General features: G+C 41.8%; 1 protein-coding gene across 1 annotated transcript in view; it reads left to right on the forward strand.

Moving 5' to 3' along the window:
• The window catches only part of CRB1 (crumbs cell polarity complex component 1), a 144,554-nt gene that overhangs the window by 88,134 nt on the left and 39,442 nt on the right, over positions 1-16,978 (forward strand). Inside the window, 1 exon segment of the mRNA XM_063117332.1 lies at positions 9,905-10,858. Coding sequence (XP_062973402.1) covers positions 9,905-10,858 — 954 coding nt within the window.

Genomic DNA, 16,978 nt, shown 5'->3' on the forward strand with positions numbered 1-16,978 from the left:
GAAGTTACTTACTGTGAATTATGTGGCTGTTGGCAGTCAGACAGACAGGACAAGAGTGCCTGATCTTTACTAACAAAATCACAAGATGGACCAGATCGATCTATTAAATTTGTTGGACCACATCAGAAGAGTAAATGTAGGATCTAGCAGTCCTTAGAACTCGCAGGAAAGGAAAAGTGTGGTGTCCTTAAATTCACCAATGGAGTGAATTGGGGAATGGAGTGGGAGGGGATTGAAAATTCCCTGCCAACTCTTATAGCAAGCAATAGATTTATGCCCTGAAGCATGAGGGTTAATTACCATTATTTTAGCCTGGCTGGTTTCACTTTTTTGCTCAAAGCCTTCTCTCTCTCTCTCTCCTGAAGGTGCATTTCCTCCTTTCAGCAAGGAGCAATTATCACTTGACAATTAGCAGCACAGATGTGGCAAAATTTGAATTTTCATGATTATTCAATAAGATTTGGTGTGATGCCTCAGGATGAACAAGCCTTCTGAATATACTGAGCCTTAAAGAATAATGCATCTCATTATATTAAAAAGAAAGGTATTACTGGCAGCAGTAAAATGGGAATCAAACATTCAAGCCTTATAGTGCAATCCTGTCCATGACTACTCTGAAATAAAGTCCATCAACTTTAGTGGAGCTTTAGTCCCAGGTAAGTGGGTATAGGATTGCAACTTTACTTACCTTTCTTCTCCAAATTATAGTTTTAAAATGAGCAAATTATGAACTAAGTAGCCATTCACCACAAGAACGGTCTCAAGGGGCTGATTGTGACCACACCACAGTGTAATAATTGGGAGTATCTAAAGTTGCAATCCTATGCTTGCTTTCCTGGAAGTAAGCCTCTTTGAAAAGAGTGAGATTTACTTCTGAGAAAATATGCATAGAAATGTGTTGTCAGTCAAATCAGCCTGGTTCTTGTTTAAACCCCAGGGCATGCCAGCCACTATTAGCGATTTTGCACAAGTGTGAATTCGTGCTAGTGGGCATTAGCACAAGCAGAACAGAATTCTCGTACATTCCTAAATAAATAAATAAATCTGATTCTAAGGAGTAAACAATGGAAAGAAAGACAGCTGGCAATCTGCAAAATACAGGCCAAATGAATTTAACAAAATCCATACATCCCTACTGTCTTGTCAAAGATCATTCTAGAGGGCAAAGAAGGCAGTTCCTGTTTCCAAACTTGGGCAGAATCTACACTACTGCTTTAAAACCGTTTATAACAGTAGTGACAACTATTGGGGCCTAGGACATATTCTATATACAGTTTTCAAAGTGTCATATCCTGCTTGGTGTAGATCTGGCCCTGGTCTGAAGCCCAGTTGAAATGGATCTAGAAAATCAGTATTTTTCCTGAGTCTGGCTTGCAACCACCTACTATTCAATCCCCACTGGTTATCTCTTTGTTTCCAGTCCCAATTCAACGAGCTGTTTCTTATCTTTAAAGTCCTAGCGTGTGATCTGGGGGCTGCTTTGATGGTGCTGGTTTGCCCCCACTATCTGAAAGAAGACCCGCTTTTGCTGCTGTGGGGTGGTGTTGGGTAATCCCAACACAGGAGGCAGCACGGGCTTTCTGGTGGCCATACAGCTCATCAGGCCCGCCCTTCATCCTCGCCTGGCTTCTGGCGACCAATGGGAGGTTGCCTTCTGCCCAGGAATGCCCCCAGTGTGGTGCCAGAGTGAGGACAGATGGCTGAAAAGCCACACTGACTTTGCTCTGGCAGGAAACATCAGGGTAAATCCCCAAGTTCCCTACTGCGCAGCTTCACTGGAAAGCCCACCAGTGGCTGAAAGGTGACTACTGCAACATATAACTGACATAGCACCACTGCACAGCCACTGCGGGGCTTTTAACCTGTAGGGACAGTCCCCTGGTGACCTTAATGATCACCTTCTCCCATATGTTCCCCCTCCTATGAACTCTGATCAACATTGGATGTCCTGTTCCGTATTCCCCAACTGACCGAGGTGCAGGGCTTTCTCAGCGGTGGCACCTATATTATTGAATGCCTACCCTACCCCATATTTAGGTTTACTCCACTGTCTCATCAAAACATGGCACTTCAGGGAAGCTTTGAGCGGTGGCTTATGAGAGTACACTTTTCTTTCTGTGGCTGTTTTCCAGCTGTTTGTGTTGATACATTTATATCCTGATGATTGTTTTATATCATTTTTCTGCTGCAATTTGTTTTCTCTACTTCTTTTGGTATTTTGAGTGCTTTCATTATTATGTTTCTTTGCTTTTGTTGAGTTGATCAAAAGAAAAGGGGATAATAAATTTTTAAAACTAATTTAAAAATACGGTGACCATATTGAAAGGAGGATGGGGCACCTGCTGAAATTCCCGCTTCATTACAACTGCTAAAGATACAGGAGCCCTGTCCTCCTTTTCATATGGTCACCCTACGGCAGGGAGAAGGTGGAATCAAAATGTGCAAGGACGTTGCCATTGAAGTCAGTGGCATGTGATGATAGTTGGGCAGAAGTATGTGGATCTGAGATTTCAGAATGGAAATAAGCTTAACCTCAGAGTTAGTAGCAAAAAGCATTGAGTTCTTGGTATTTTGGCCAAGCAAAGGTCAATGGTGCCTTTCTCCCAAGTCTTCTGGCACACAAGGAGGACTAAAGGCACACAATCCTATACATGTTTAGACAGAAAAAAGTCCTATAACTCCCAGCATGCCCCAGTTTCTGGAGGGTGCCAGGTTAGGGAATAATTAGGGAATTGAAGAATAAGTACCAAATCTGGGTAAGAATTCTGATTCAACTATCTCCAGGACAATGTACATGACCATGAAACCAGACCCCAGAGACCCACAGGAAAAGTTCAGTCCCAGATCAGAAACATACTTGAGCCAAAATATTCTGTTCACATGAGGAAGGATGGGTGGAGGCCATTCTAGTGCCTGAATGATAATGTGGGACATGAGCACGCACCTGTCACAATCACCTGTATATGCAAAAACCCACATCCCACATTCCTCTTCAAAGAAAATACAGGTGGGAGAAAAATCACATGATTCAGCACTCATTTACGTAGAGTGTGGCTACATCACACATTGCCTTATGAGCATGGTGGAGGTGGGTACACCTACCCACTCCAGCACAGATATAAGATCTTTAGCTGGGTTAGCAACAGAACTGGAGCTGTGTTCACATTAGTAACATGGTGTGTGTGTGTGTGTGTGTGTGTGTGTGTGTGTGTGTGTGTGTGTGTGTTACACTATACAGTCAACTTGTGTTGTATTTGAATTTAGATAGGATGTTGCCAGAAGGGATATGGTGAAAGAATTATCACCCATCTCAAACCCATTTACCTGGGAAATACATCATCATTAAATTCTATCAGAAATTACTTCCAGGACAGCACATTTGGGATCACCCTAAGTATATAATGGAGAACCATTGCATAAGCACCATAATGAGTCTTACACTAAGCCCTGCTTGATCTGGCTTGGCAGAGAAGGCTCTACCAAGACACCGTGGCAAACAAACCACATTTGCGATCCAGGTGGATTCACGTCTTCCTCTTCAAAACACACAGATATTTATCTCATGGAACATGCAAATATAAGGACCGCATCTGCTGTGGGAAAAATGGTTGCAGCTAGGATACAGGCTTGGGCTCTTTTAATGGCAATGGTGACAGGTATTTTTATTCCCTTTTGTTCGTTAGTTAACATCTTAACTCAAACCTAGTTGTCAGAAGCTTATAATTTGAATATCAGCTTGCTTCTAGGGTAGTATAGTTAGAATATATTTTGAACAGAGGTGGAAGAAAAAGACTGTTAATTTGCTTTTTTTTTTTTTAATAAACCAACAGCCAAAATGACAAGCTTGTGGAGTTAAAGGCAATGGTCAGGGGTAATTATTTTATTTCTAAATTCTGTCTCAACTTAGACTTAGCTGTTAGAACCTTATGACCTAAACATCAGCTTCCTTCTGGTGAAATATAATTAGAATATATTTGAAAACTGTGGGAAGACATTAATGTTAATATCTTTTTTAAATTTTATTTTCTCTCTGTGTGTGTGTGTGTGTGTGTAAATCAAGCTTGCTCTCGAGAACAGCTTCCAGCAATAGCTTTACTATTTAGTGAAGTCAAAAACAAATGGCAATGATTCAACCTGAGTAGCTGCTTTGAATGTAAATCCATCTCTGTGAAACTATTCGCCAACACATTTAAGACAGCTTAATGTACTTTTCATCTACAGCACTTAGGTGAGAAAAGAGCAGCTGGGTAATACCAAAACATAAAACTGAGCACATGAAGGATATTATCAAAAGGAAATGAGAGTTTGCAAATAGAAGGCCAATAGGATATTCCTCATCTTATTTTAACATAAAATCCATTACAATGGACAGAAGAATTGCAGGATGCTGTAGAGAGAGTGGAACCATCTGACAGGCATTTAATCAGAAACTTTTGTTCACTGTAAACATCAATAAAAGTTGAAGTAGTTTGATTTCCCCCCTCCCAGCCCCCATAAGAAAATGCAGAACATTTGGTTTAGCAGATGCCTGCAATGGCTGAAAACAATTAATGCTTTAGAAAACCTTCCTTTTCCACACCTAACTTTTGACACATTTCACACGCGTGGCTGGTATGCAAATATTTTGCAGCCCACTGCAATATGGGCCACTCTGAGTGGCTAAACTGCATCTGCAGTTCTATAAATGTCTCTTAATCCTCTTAACATGAGTGACAGTGGGCCTTGCATTGGACAAGGCCACTAATATTAGCCAGCATTTACAAGAAGAGTTGGTAATGCTACCCATGAGAACCTAAGAAATTTACATTGATTCTTCAAGCGAAACAAGAAGTTTTAGCCTGCAGGTACACACATGAAAAGGAAAATTTTAAAAATATGCATATGCTCCAATGGTTTCCATGAACTTCCTGTTTTCTGCTTCATGACCCTGATAAACCATTGTCAACATTTTGATCCTATATTGTCGTGGAAGGAGGGGTGCGTTTAGAGCTGTCATTCTTCAGCCTTCAGACCCTCCAGCCAAGGTTCTAGAAGTTAAATATCTGAGTCGGCAGCAAATGCATATTGACTGCAGTGGTCATAGATGTAAATTGTTACACACACATGGACCATTAAGGGGCCAGAGACAGTGCATGGCCTGTTTCACGTATCGCAAATGGTGAGGTTCATTTTTTAGCACAATGATTTATTTTTCTAGCATATGTTTAACCAAAAGAAGAAACCTTTTCTTTGCTTTCAAACCAGTTCAGGACAGGCAAATGCTTAATAAAGGAATACAGCATACGTGAAGAAAGATTGCTTTCATCCTAGAGTTGTTGTCTCTTGCTCCAGTCTTGTAACTTTAAATCTTCTGGTGTAGTGGGCAAGGAGGCTGCCTCTGTCTCCCTGGTCTCACCATCTAGGCCGCATACAGGTGCATGTAACTGTGGGAAGGATGATATCAAGGTCTGTTTAAATCCGCCTTCTCCAACCTGGAGAAGGTGTAGTCCAGGTGTTTTGGACTACAACCTCCAGCATTTCTGACCATTGGCCAATGGTAGTTGAACTCCAAAACATCTGGAGGGAACCAGTTTGGGGAAGGCTGAATTGCATCACCTTGGATAGCTCCTTTAGAGTTCTGCAAAGCAACTTTAGAGTTCTGACTGGTTCAAACTGAAACCTGGAGCGGATTCACTGCCCCACTGACCTCAGAGCCACCAGCTTCCATTGTAGCTCAGTACTGTCTACACTGAGATGCAGTGGTTCTCCAAGGGTTCAGTCCTTCCAGGCATTATCAGGATCTGCTGGGCTCTGTATGTGGGTCTTTCTGCATACAAACCATCTGGTCTACCACTGATTTCACTATTAAAGGGATAATACATACTTCTCTACAGGGATAGTACCATAGAGTTAGTTGGCCGCAAGGCCTGTTTCAAGCCAGTTCTAGGTTGACAGTGCAGAAAGACAGAGGTAGAGAGGGTATGGGTTAGAGCGAGGCTGATTCAAATACAAGATATAAAGCTCTGGCATTTTCTACAATCGTTCTTGAGTTAATAACGTGTTTGTTTGTTATTGGACTACTGTTGCTACTGATTGTAGTTTGATGGTAACTTGTTTTTATTTTCAAAGCATTTCATAGAATCATGGAATCATAGAATAGCAGAGTTGGAAGGGGCCTACAAGGCCATCGAGTCCAACCCCCTGCTCAATGCAGGAATCCACCCTAAAGCATCCCCGACAGATGCTTGTCCAGCTGCCTGTTGAAGGCCTCTAGTGTGGGAGAGCCCACAACCTCCCTAGGTAACTGATTCCATTGTCGCACTGCTCTAACAGTCAGGAAGTTTTTCATGATGTCCAGCTGGAATCTGGCTTCCTTTAACTTGAGTCCATTATTCCGTGTCCTGCACTCTGGGAGGATCGAGAAGAGATCCTGGCCCTCCTCTGTGTGACAAACTTTTAAGTATTTGAAGAGTGCTATCATGTCTTCCCTCAATCTTCTCTTCTCCAGGCTAAACATGCCCAGTTCTTTCAGTCTCTCTTTATAGAGCTTTGTTTCCAGACCCCTGATCATCCTGGTTGCCCTCCTCTGAACACACTCCAGCTTGTCTGCGTCCTTCTTGAATTGTGGAGCCCAGAACTGGACGCAATACTCTAGATGAGTCCTAACCAGGGCCGAATAGAGAGGAACCAGGACCTCACGTGATTTGGAAGCTATACTTCTATTAATGCAGCCCAAAATAGCATTTGCCTTTCTTGCAGCCATATCGCACTGTTGGCTCATATTCAGCTTGCGATCTACAACAATTCCAAGATCCTTCTCGTTTGTAGTATTGCTGAGCCAAGTATTCCCCATCTTGTAACTGTGCCTTTGGTTTCTATTTCCTAAATGTAGAACTTGGCATTTATCCCTATTAAATTTCATCCTGTTGTTTTCAGCCCAGCACTCCAGCCTATCAAGATCACTTTGAAGTTTGTTTCTGTCTTCCAGGGTATTAGCTATCCCACCCAATTTTGTGTCATCTGCAAATTTGATCAGCGTTCCCTGCACCTCCTCGTCCAGATCGTTAATAAAAATGTTGAAGAGCACTGGGCCCAGGACTGAGCCCTGCGGTACCCCACTCGTTGCCTCTCCCCAGTTTGAGAAGATTCCATTGATAAGTACTCTTTGAGTCCGATTCTGTAGCCAACTGTGAATCCATCGAATAGTTGTTCCATCTAGCCCACTTTTAGCTAGTTTGTTAATCAGAATGTCATGTGGTACTTTGTCAAAAGCTTTGCTGAAGTCAAGATATATGACGTCCACAGCGTTCCCACGGTCCACAAGGGAGGTTACCTTATCAAAAAATGAGATCAAATTTGTCTGACAGGACTTGTTCTTGACAAATCCATGTTGGCTTCTAGTGATCACCGCATTGATTTCAAGGTGTTTACAGATTGACTTCTTTATAATCTGCTCCAGAATTTTCCCAGGGATGGATGTCAGACTGACTGGTCTGTAGTTCCCAGGTTCTTCTTTTTTGCCCTTTTTGAAGATAGGGACAACGTTAGCCCTCCTCTAGTCTTCCAGCACCTCACCCATCTTCCATGATTTTGCAAAGATAATAGACAAAGGTTCTGAGAGTTCTTCCGCTAGCTCCTTCATTACTCTAGGATGCAGTTCATCAGGCCCTGGAGATCTGAACTCATTCAAGGAAATTAGGTGTTCTTTGACCATTTGTTTATCAATCTCAAACTGTAATCCTGCACCCTCAACTTCTGCTTCACTTTTTCCAGGGGGGTCATAGACCCGCTTTTGGGAGAAGACTGAGGCAAAGTAGGAATTGAGCACTTCAGCCTTTTCTTTGTTATCTGTTATCAATTTGCCATCCTCATTAAGCAGTTGAACCACCATTTCTTTCCTCTGTCTTTTACTACTCACATATCTGAAGAAAGCCTTTTTATTGCTTTTAGCATCCCTCGCTAATCTCAGCTCATTCTGAGCTTTAGCCTTCCTGACGCCATTTCGGCACCATTTCCCTACATGCAGGCTGTTCAGAAGCAGCAAACAAACCTGATTGTTACTTCATATTATCTTTGCATTAACAATACAAAGTGGATAAAATAAGCATTAACTATACAAGGTGGATAAAATAATATTTCCCTAATTTTAACCCTAATATTTCCTTCCTGACTTGGAAACGCTTTGCAGCTCTTTTGCACTGCTCTCCTCAGGGGTAAGTGACTCAACAGGATGCAAGGAGATGGTAAACCAGTCCTCGGATGCAACTGCCTTGCAAACTACGGCTGAAGATCATCGCTGATTCACACACATTATGAACAAGTTTTCCAAGTGGGAGCTTGACCTGCCTGGAGAAGCATTAAAGCCCAGTTTAAACTTAAGAAGGGCCATGCTGGATCAGACTGAGGGCCCATCTAGTCCAACCCTCTGTTCACACTTTGGCCAACCAGCTGTCAACCAGGGACCAACAAAAAAGGACATGATGCAGCAGCACCCTCCCACCCATGTTCCCCAGCAACTGGCTTACTGCCTCGGATACTGAGCTAGTAGCCATTACCTCCAGGAATGTATCCAACCCTCTTTTAACGGCATCCAAATTGGTGGCCATCACTGCATCTTGTGGGAGTGAACTCCATAATTTAACTATGCGCTGTGTGAAGAAGTACTTCCTCTTATTTGTTCTGGAATCTGATCTCCCACCAATCAGCTTCATGGGATGACCCCGGGTTCTAGTATTTTGAGAGAGGGAGAAAAATGTCTCCCCAACCACATTCTCCACACCATGCATACTTTTGTACACCTTTATTACATCTCCTTTTAGCCTCCTTTTTCCGAAACATGACCAAGAAGTCTAAAATGTCTTACCTGTATGGCATTTTATGTGGCTAACTTCACATTTAAATGGCCCTCCAACCACTACACATGTAGTGTTAGCACAGTGCTGTGTCTGCTGATCCCTCTTGTACTAGCATGTGCCTAAAAGCACCACCAACCTGATTTAAATGTAACCGCGAGAACATTGACAATGTTTTCTTTGTGTGTTGTACAACGGGGGGGGGGCACACAACCTTTTTGGGTCAGTGGGCACTTTTGGAATTTTGAGCGAGTGTCATGGGGCACTCTCACAAAATGGCTGCCTGAGAGGTTGCCTGTTCATAACATGGCTGCCGTAGAGGGCATGAGCAGTCACAAAACACTCATGTCCCAGAAGTCAAACTGGAGAAACTGGCAGAAAAGCCCAACAACCTAAGTCCAAGGCAGATGTGAGTCTGAGCTCAAAAAGACAAAGACATGGAGCCATCTAACTGAGTGCATCAAGATCTTACTGTGAGTGTGTAGTCCAACCTTCTGTTTACAATACACATGGAGCCTATTCAGACAACATGCTAAGCCATGATTAGGCCACTAATCATTTTGCAGCAAATGGTTAGTGAGCATGTTTAAACCATGTTTATGTAGCCCCCCGGGTTAGGAATGATTCATATGACATGCAAAGTCATGGTTCACATGAGTCGCTAAGCCATAGTGTTTAGCTCAAAATGCTTAGCCACCTTGGCTTAGCGTGTTATCTGAACAGAGTCAGTAACTGTTGTGTGAGTAGCCATTGTTAATAAAGTAATTTTCACTGTCTGTGCTTTCTGCATTTCATTTCCCTGACCTCACTCTTTACCACCACCAGCCAGCCATATGTGTATATATAGCTGCCAACTTAAGATAACACTTCATGTATCTGATGTAGTGGGCTTGTTCTTTAAAGTGTCAAAAGTCTACTTTTGCTGCAACAGACTAACATGGCCACTTCTCTGGAATATATTTCGTGCTACACAGTTAATTTTATCCCGTGCTTAGATTTTTGAGATACATTAACCCTTATCTGGTCTATACGAATAATACCATCATTCTGCCCCTCCCCCTGGTTTCTTGCAGGCATCCACTGTGAAGAAGACATCAATGAATGTCACACGAACCCTTGCCAAAATGGAGGGACTTGTGAGAATTTCGTTGGAAATTACACCTGCCACTGCCCAGCTGGAGAGGAGGATGGAATATTTTATGGCGGCTGGAACTGTACGGAAGTCCTTCTCGGTTGCATCCAACATAAATGCCAAAATGGGGGGTTGTGCATTCCCCACTTAAGAAATGAACAACACAGATTTAGCTGCATATGTTCAGCTGGATATACCGGAGTACACTGTGAAACAATGACCACGTTGTCTTTTCAGGGAAATGGGTTCCTTCAGGTTAACAGTATCACAGCTCCTACCCAGGACTTTTTCTATAACATAAATCTTAGTTTTCTGACTGTTCAACCAACAACTTTTATATTTTACCGAGGGGACAAAGACACATTTGTGAAATTGGAGTTACTGAATGGCTACTTACATTTATCCGTGCAAGTCAATAACCAATCAAAGGCCTTTTTGCATATAGCACATAATATCAGTGATGGTGAATGGCATTCAGTGGAGGTAACCATAGCAAGGACGGTTACTCTTAAGTTAGTCGATAGCTCTTGTGCAGAATCATGTCTCAGTAAAACTGCTACCGCAATAGATAGTGATCAACCATTGTTTGCTTTTCAAAGCACATTTTTTGGTGGTTTGCCCATGGGGAACAGGAGTGGTGACTTTCTTCTTAACATCTATACTATGAATTCTGCACCTTCATTTGTAGGCTGCCTTCAGGACATTGAAATAGACTTGAACATTTTTATTCCAATGAACATGTCATCTGACTCATCTTTAAATGTCAAGGCAGGCTGCGTTAAAAAGGATTGGTGCGAACAACACCCTTGTCAAAACAAGGGGCGCTGCATCAACTTGTGGCTGAGCTCTCAGTGCGATTGCTACAGGCCCTACGCTGGGCCAACCTGTGCTACAGGTAAGGTCAACCCTCAACCCCAGTGCCTTAATTAGAGAATGCCACACTGCGGAATGCCACACTCCAACTGGGCCACCATCCATAATCTGCTCAGATGGTACAACATATCCACAGCATTATTGTTATCTTTGTATAAGCATTGGGCACGCCTATACAAAGATGGTGTTGATACTGCAAGTGTGTTACTGCTATTTTTGTTGATGGATTTGCCAGTAGTGAGTCAAGGTCAGCTCAACCTATTTTCCTATGCTGGATTAATGGGTATTGTGTTTCTTCCTCAAGGGGTTTTCTGCTTGCTGTTGCTAACTCTACAGCCTATTGGGTTGGCCAGCCCTGTCGCTGCTGCCTTTATGAGTGATGTCAATCCACCCAAAATTGGCCTGAGATCCACCCAAAATTGGCCTGAGATCCACTCAAAATTGGCCTAAGATCCACTTGATTAACATCCTGCCCACTCCTGCTGTGGAAAATAAGCACATACAGACACACACACACACACACACACACACACACACTTCTATATAGAAGGGGGAGAATATCTCAGGCACATGAGCTCTGCAAATGAAAACAAAAGTACACAGGTAACTTGAAGGTTCACCAATTATTAGTCCACATGTTGAAAAATCAAATTCTGGTATTTTAATTCAAAGCACATTTTGGACTGAAATGAATGTCTTGTTGCCCTAATTCAAACTCCAAAAAGGCACCATACAACTGAAATCAATCCATCACTTTGGAACCATGCAACTGAAATCAATTCATCAATCGTCCAGTATTTGGAAATTCACTTAAATCTGCTCCCAGTTTTAAATTTCCCAGTTTCATACTCTTTTTCTGTACACAGTCAAACCTATGAGAGTGTGCATCTTTCAAAACTCATTCCAGCATTATCAATTTGTTTACAGTGCACATGCCCTGGAACAGAATGGGGATGTATATGTATGTAACCCAGCTGAAGTGCCTTCCATGTCATCACCTGTAGGGGGCACGCATGATCTAATGTGTGGCCTGCGATAGCCAGTTGGCAGAATACATATAGAACAGAAGAGGGACTAGAATAGAGAGGTGCTGGGCAAGTGAGGCTCTACTATGAGTATCAAGGAAGGTGCTTGCCTCATTATACCACAAGACATGTAGTGTCATCAGATGAGGGGGGATCACATTTTCTTACTGTCACTTTCCCCCCGCTTCTGTCCCACGATACTTCCTCTTTCTTCACACAGGGTAAGGAAGAGGAAGTAAACAATGACCACGTGGCCCATTCAGTGGCCATTTTTATTGCATCACTTTTCCTGCACATAGCGGGAAATGGCGGCACATTTCGTTTTTAAAAAATGGATTTAAATGGGTATATTTTGTGATCGGAAAGAAGGCAAGAAGGAGCGGGAGATGCATGGGAGGCAGATGTCGTCGTAAAAAGGACCGGCAAACCTCCGTAAGTGGGGAGGAACGAGCGTGCAATAAAACGCTCATCTGATGACACTCATTGTGTGCTTATTGGTAGTTGATGAGGTAATAGGGACTGCTAACTGCACCATGACAGCAGTGTTTTCTTGTCTTCTCTCTAGAAAATACATCTTCAAGCCATGTAGAAATGTCATACTTCATGATATCCAATGGAGGAAAATGTATGTGGTAGTTTTTCTGAGTTCAAAGCTTTCTTTCTCAAGTAAAATTTTGCAAGTTCCCCCCAAGCACAGTCTGTTGCTTCCCTTTAATCTTTCAGAAAATACCTTTCCCACTTCGCCAAGAAAGCAGTGTAGGAGGAGAAAAGGAGCAGACAGACAGTTTCACAGACTTGTGGAAGCTTATTATATAAGTCACAGTGGATGGCTGCAGTAAGAAGGCATACGAGATGGTCTGTTTTCAAGGCGTTTTACTGGTATGGCTAATATCAGCCCAAATCAGGAAAAATCACACAAATAGTTTCCTAGGTAGAAAGGCACTCTTGCAGTTTTCATTCATGAGAAAGAGCACTGCCGCTAATAGAAGTTATGCAAGGGGTCACAGTATCTTGACTTTTCTACCAAGCTCATCAAAATACCCTCTTTTATTGTTGTGTTCTTTCTTTTACTTGAATTTGTTATCATTTAGAATTTAGATTTAGATCAGGTTGTTTGGTTAGCTAAAGGACCTAACTTCTCAACTTCTTGGCAGTGGCCAAAGTTAACTTTACATAACTGATGGGAGCCAGTTCTTAAATTCATACCTTAGTCCTCCATCATCCAGACTATACCAGGGAACCAGCTAAAACTATCCTGGTCCCTGCAGTTGCTGGATGACATTCGTAAAAATGGAAAGAAAAGACAAGGTTCCAATGAAACAAAGTTGTAGTGACTCATTCCTCTGCGTCAGGAGTTGGGAACATTTTTTTTCAGCGCAAGGGCATAGTCCTTTGCAGCTAATATTCCTGGGACCATATGACAATGGTAGGTAGGGCCAAAGTACATTCTGGGCATGTCTACACCAGCCATTTATCCCGGAATCGTCCCGGGATCATCCCTGTACATGCAAATGGCACACAGGGGATCCGGGGAGCAGGCAGGGACGATCCCTCCATTTTCCTGGGATAGGTGTAGAAAGGGCCAATGTCTCTTCATACACTCACATCACACACACACTTATTCATTTATTCATACACACACTTCAGGCACCACCCTCCCTTTGCCCAAGTCCATGACCACTTAAAAAAGGCCTTCCTCCACTGGTCATTTAAATATAGCTTTTGTCAGTGGGAAATCCAGACTTACAAACAACACACAGTCAAAACCAAGTAGGAAAATGAATTCCCTGGAAGAAAGTGTGTGTGTGTGTGTGTGTGTGTGTTGGGTGAAGGTTGGGTGATAAATATGAAAGGCACCATTACAAACGCTTGGTGAAATCCAAAGCACGGTATTTGCTGCAGATTTTAAATGGCACAGTTGCACTGAACTTAGAGGAGTTATGTGGCTTTACCTCAGTTGATATCTGTTCGAAGTGGGCTTACTGGAAACATTTATTCAGAAAGCTTCAGCTTCAAAATGCATTTCAATATTTTAAAAATACTACATCATTTCACTCAACCCTTCACAGTGTACACCTATCTTAAAAAAAAAATTCTCGCTATCGCAAAATGACATTGCCGGAGCCGTAATTGTAGCAGACGGCTTTGAAGTTCAGCAGCAATTTATCCAAAGGTTTGAAAACTTTGGAAAAGAGGGCTACATCTGGTAAATATGTTTGCCTCTTTATATGAAGCAAAATTAAAACCATCCAGCTCCAAGTGGGGCTTTATGCTTCCATTAGGGCTGTTGTAAATGATTACAAAGTATTTGAGACATTTTTCCCTCCTGACCACAATATTCTTCTCAGCTCACAGTATTCTACTATTTTGATTCAAGAACATGGAGAGAGAGAGAGAGAGAGAGAGAGACTGAGCCTGCAAAGATATAAATGTACCATTTCCAGATTTTTCAAGCATTTGTCTGGCTGTGTGGAAACTGGATCCCCAACTCCTACAAGTGTTCAGCTTAATGTCTGAAAGACTTTATGTTCCCAGGCACTGTCTACACAATCAGAAACTTGTGAATAGGCCAGCATCTCTGATCATGTGGACAGAGTCTATACATATGCATAAATAGATTCTTTCAATCATCCTGTCAAACTTGCAGAATGGTCGCTTTCTCTTCTGCATATAAACGTTTGAACACAACTTATGTTTGTAACATGCACACACACACACAAGTTGTCTATCAGTGAATAAATATTCATTTGATTAATTATTTAATCAATTAAATGTAAACAACTGAGCATATCTCTAAAACCCTAATAGATTACTTGATATATATCTATATAGATATATAGATATATATCTTTGTTTGTAGTTAATTTATATCCTGCCCTTTTTCCTCTTGCAAGGAACCCAAGATGGTTGTATGATCCTCCTTCTTTCCATTTTATCTACATAGTAGTAACCCTGTGAGTAGGTTAGGCTGAGAGTCAGTGACCGGCCCAAAGTCAATCATGAGCAGAGAAAGCTTATGATGCTAAGGAGAAAGCATCACTGAACGCAATGGTGTAAATATCTAAGCAAGCAGATATATAATTGAGCTGCTGATCAGTTAGCAGGACAGGCCATTTTTACTATTTCCTTTTTCATTCCCCAATACACCAGAATCAACACAAAATATATATTAAAACAAATGGCTTTAGATATTTATTTATTTTTTTAAAAAAAACTACCACTGATGTCTCCATACCTGCAGCCCACCCAATTAAAATTGTTCCTCACTAATTAGTCAACTAAAGCTTTATAGCCAATCCTATGCATTTTTACTCTGAATTCAATGGTGGTTACTCCCAAATAAGTATATATAGGATTGTAGCCTGATGGTGCAATCCTATACATAACGCCTGAAAAGTAAGTCCTCTTGAGTTCAATCTGGAAGTTTGCATTGCTAATATGGAAGACAGCTTGGACAGATAGATTGACAATTCTCTCTCTCTCTCTCTCTCTCTCTCTCTGGGTTTTAAAGATAATGGAAGTGTTGTGTACTTTGTGGTACAGAAATCCTTACATGTTTCCTAAAGAAAAGTTGTCAAACACTTAATAAGTGCAGGGAAGCATTTTCACGACACATACACAAAGTAACAATCAAGCAACAGAAGTTGATTTATTTTCATCAGCATCCAGATGTAATGGCTCAAGAGGTTAATATTGACCAAGGTTATGCTAAATGCCCATCAAACTACAGACCAGATCCAATATTTCTTTTGAAGCAGGGTAATTGAAAACTGCATGCGTGCCGTGCTACCTTTTTGAAGGCTAACCTTGCTTCCTTTGCCTCTCTTTGTAATGTTGCAACTCTTCCTGCTACTTGCTGGCTTTGCCGCATCGTAAGTGTTCTCTCTTCAACATGAAAAACGTCTTTCAAGTGCTCCGTTAAGAGAGAGAGAGAGAGAGAGAGAGAGAGAAGACGTTTTTTAAAAACCCTTTCATGCTTAAAAACACCCATTTCAACACGGGGAGGGGGTGCAGGGGCAGGAGAGATTTATGCATGTGTGCTATGTTTTTAACAAGCACATAAAGAAATCTAAGATAATCTCATTCACAAAATTAAAACATTTTTCACGTGTTATTTATGAAATTGTCTATTCAGAAATAAGTCCAGGATTTATTTTGCCCCACAAAATAAGCAGAGACAGATATGAGGCCTATAATAGTTAGAAGGAGGGTTTCCACAATGAATACCCCTGTTTTCATGGGTCCTATAATCCTTTCATTAAAATAAATGCTGCAGGCAAAAAGCAAAAAATGGCCTATGCAAGTCTCAGTCCCAACGTTTGAGTTGTTTTTTGTTTTTACTATGAAAGAAAAGTCTGTTTATGGCGTTTGTGAAGTCTGTTTATGGCTTTCTTTTCTATTCTATTCCTCCTTTTTGTGTTTTTGAATCTGTAATACTCTTGATACTTTGGGTAAATGAACCAGTCGTGCATTAAAGATTTTAGTTCAGATTAGGCAATTACGACTGTTGAATTATGACGTTTCATCTATTAGCCTTGTGGCATAGAAACAGCCTAAGACAAGACATTGTCCTGCCTGAAATGGAGCACCAGACAGTAACCCATCAGTCCCTCACCATGCCAGGGCCAACTTTTCAAACAGTTCAGGCATCGTTCAGGTATCAATTCCTACTTTCATCTGCCACACCCCATAGCCTAAGTTCTGCCACTTGAAATTGTCTGCTTCACTTTACTGCATTGAATAGCTAGCCTTGCATGGGACCCACTTTCCTGTGATCATGTCCTGTTTCCCCCCTCACCAAATGTTTTTGGGAATATTTTTTATCAGGTGCTGTGAACAGATTAAAGTGTTGCTGTGGTGATGTTGGACCTATTTCCGTGTGCCACACCAGTAACATTTGTCTAGAGGCAGGTCACAGGCTCTGGGTGAATTATAGCTATATGCTTCCTCCCGTATCAGAGGCAGCATGCCTTGGTGCACCAGTTTCTGGGAAACACGGGCAGGAGGGTGCTGTTGCACTTGTGTCCTGCTTGTGGTTTTCCTGTGGGCAGCTGGTGTGCAACTGTGTGAACAGAATGCAGGACTAGATAGATCTTGATCTGATCCAGCATGGCTTC

This window comes from Elgaria multicarinata, chromosome 1, assembly GCF_023053635.1.
Source record: "Elgaria multicarinata webbii isolate HBS135686 ecotype San Diego chromosome 1, rElgMul1.1.pri, whole genome shotgun sequence".
Lineage (NCBI taxonomy): Eukaryota > Metazoa > Chordata > Lepidosauria > Squamata > Anguidae > Elgaria > Elgaria multicarinata.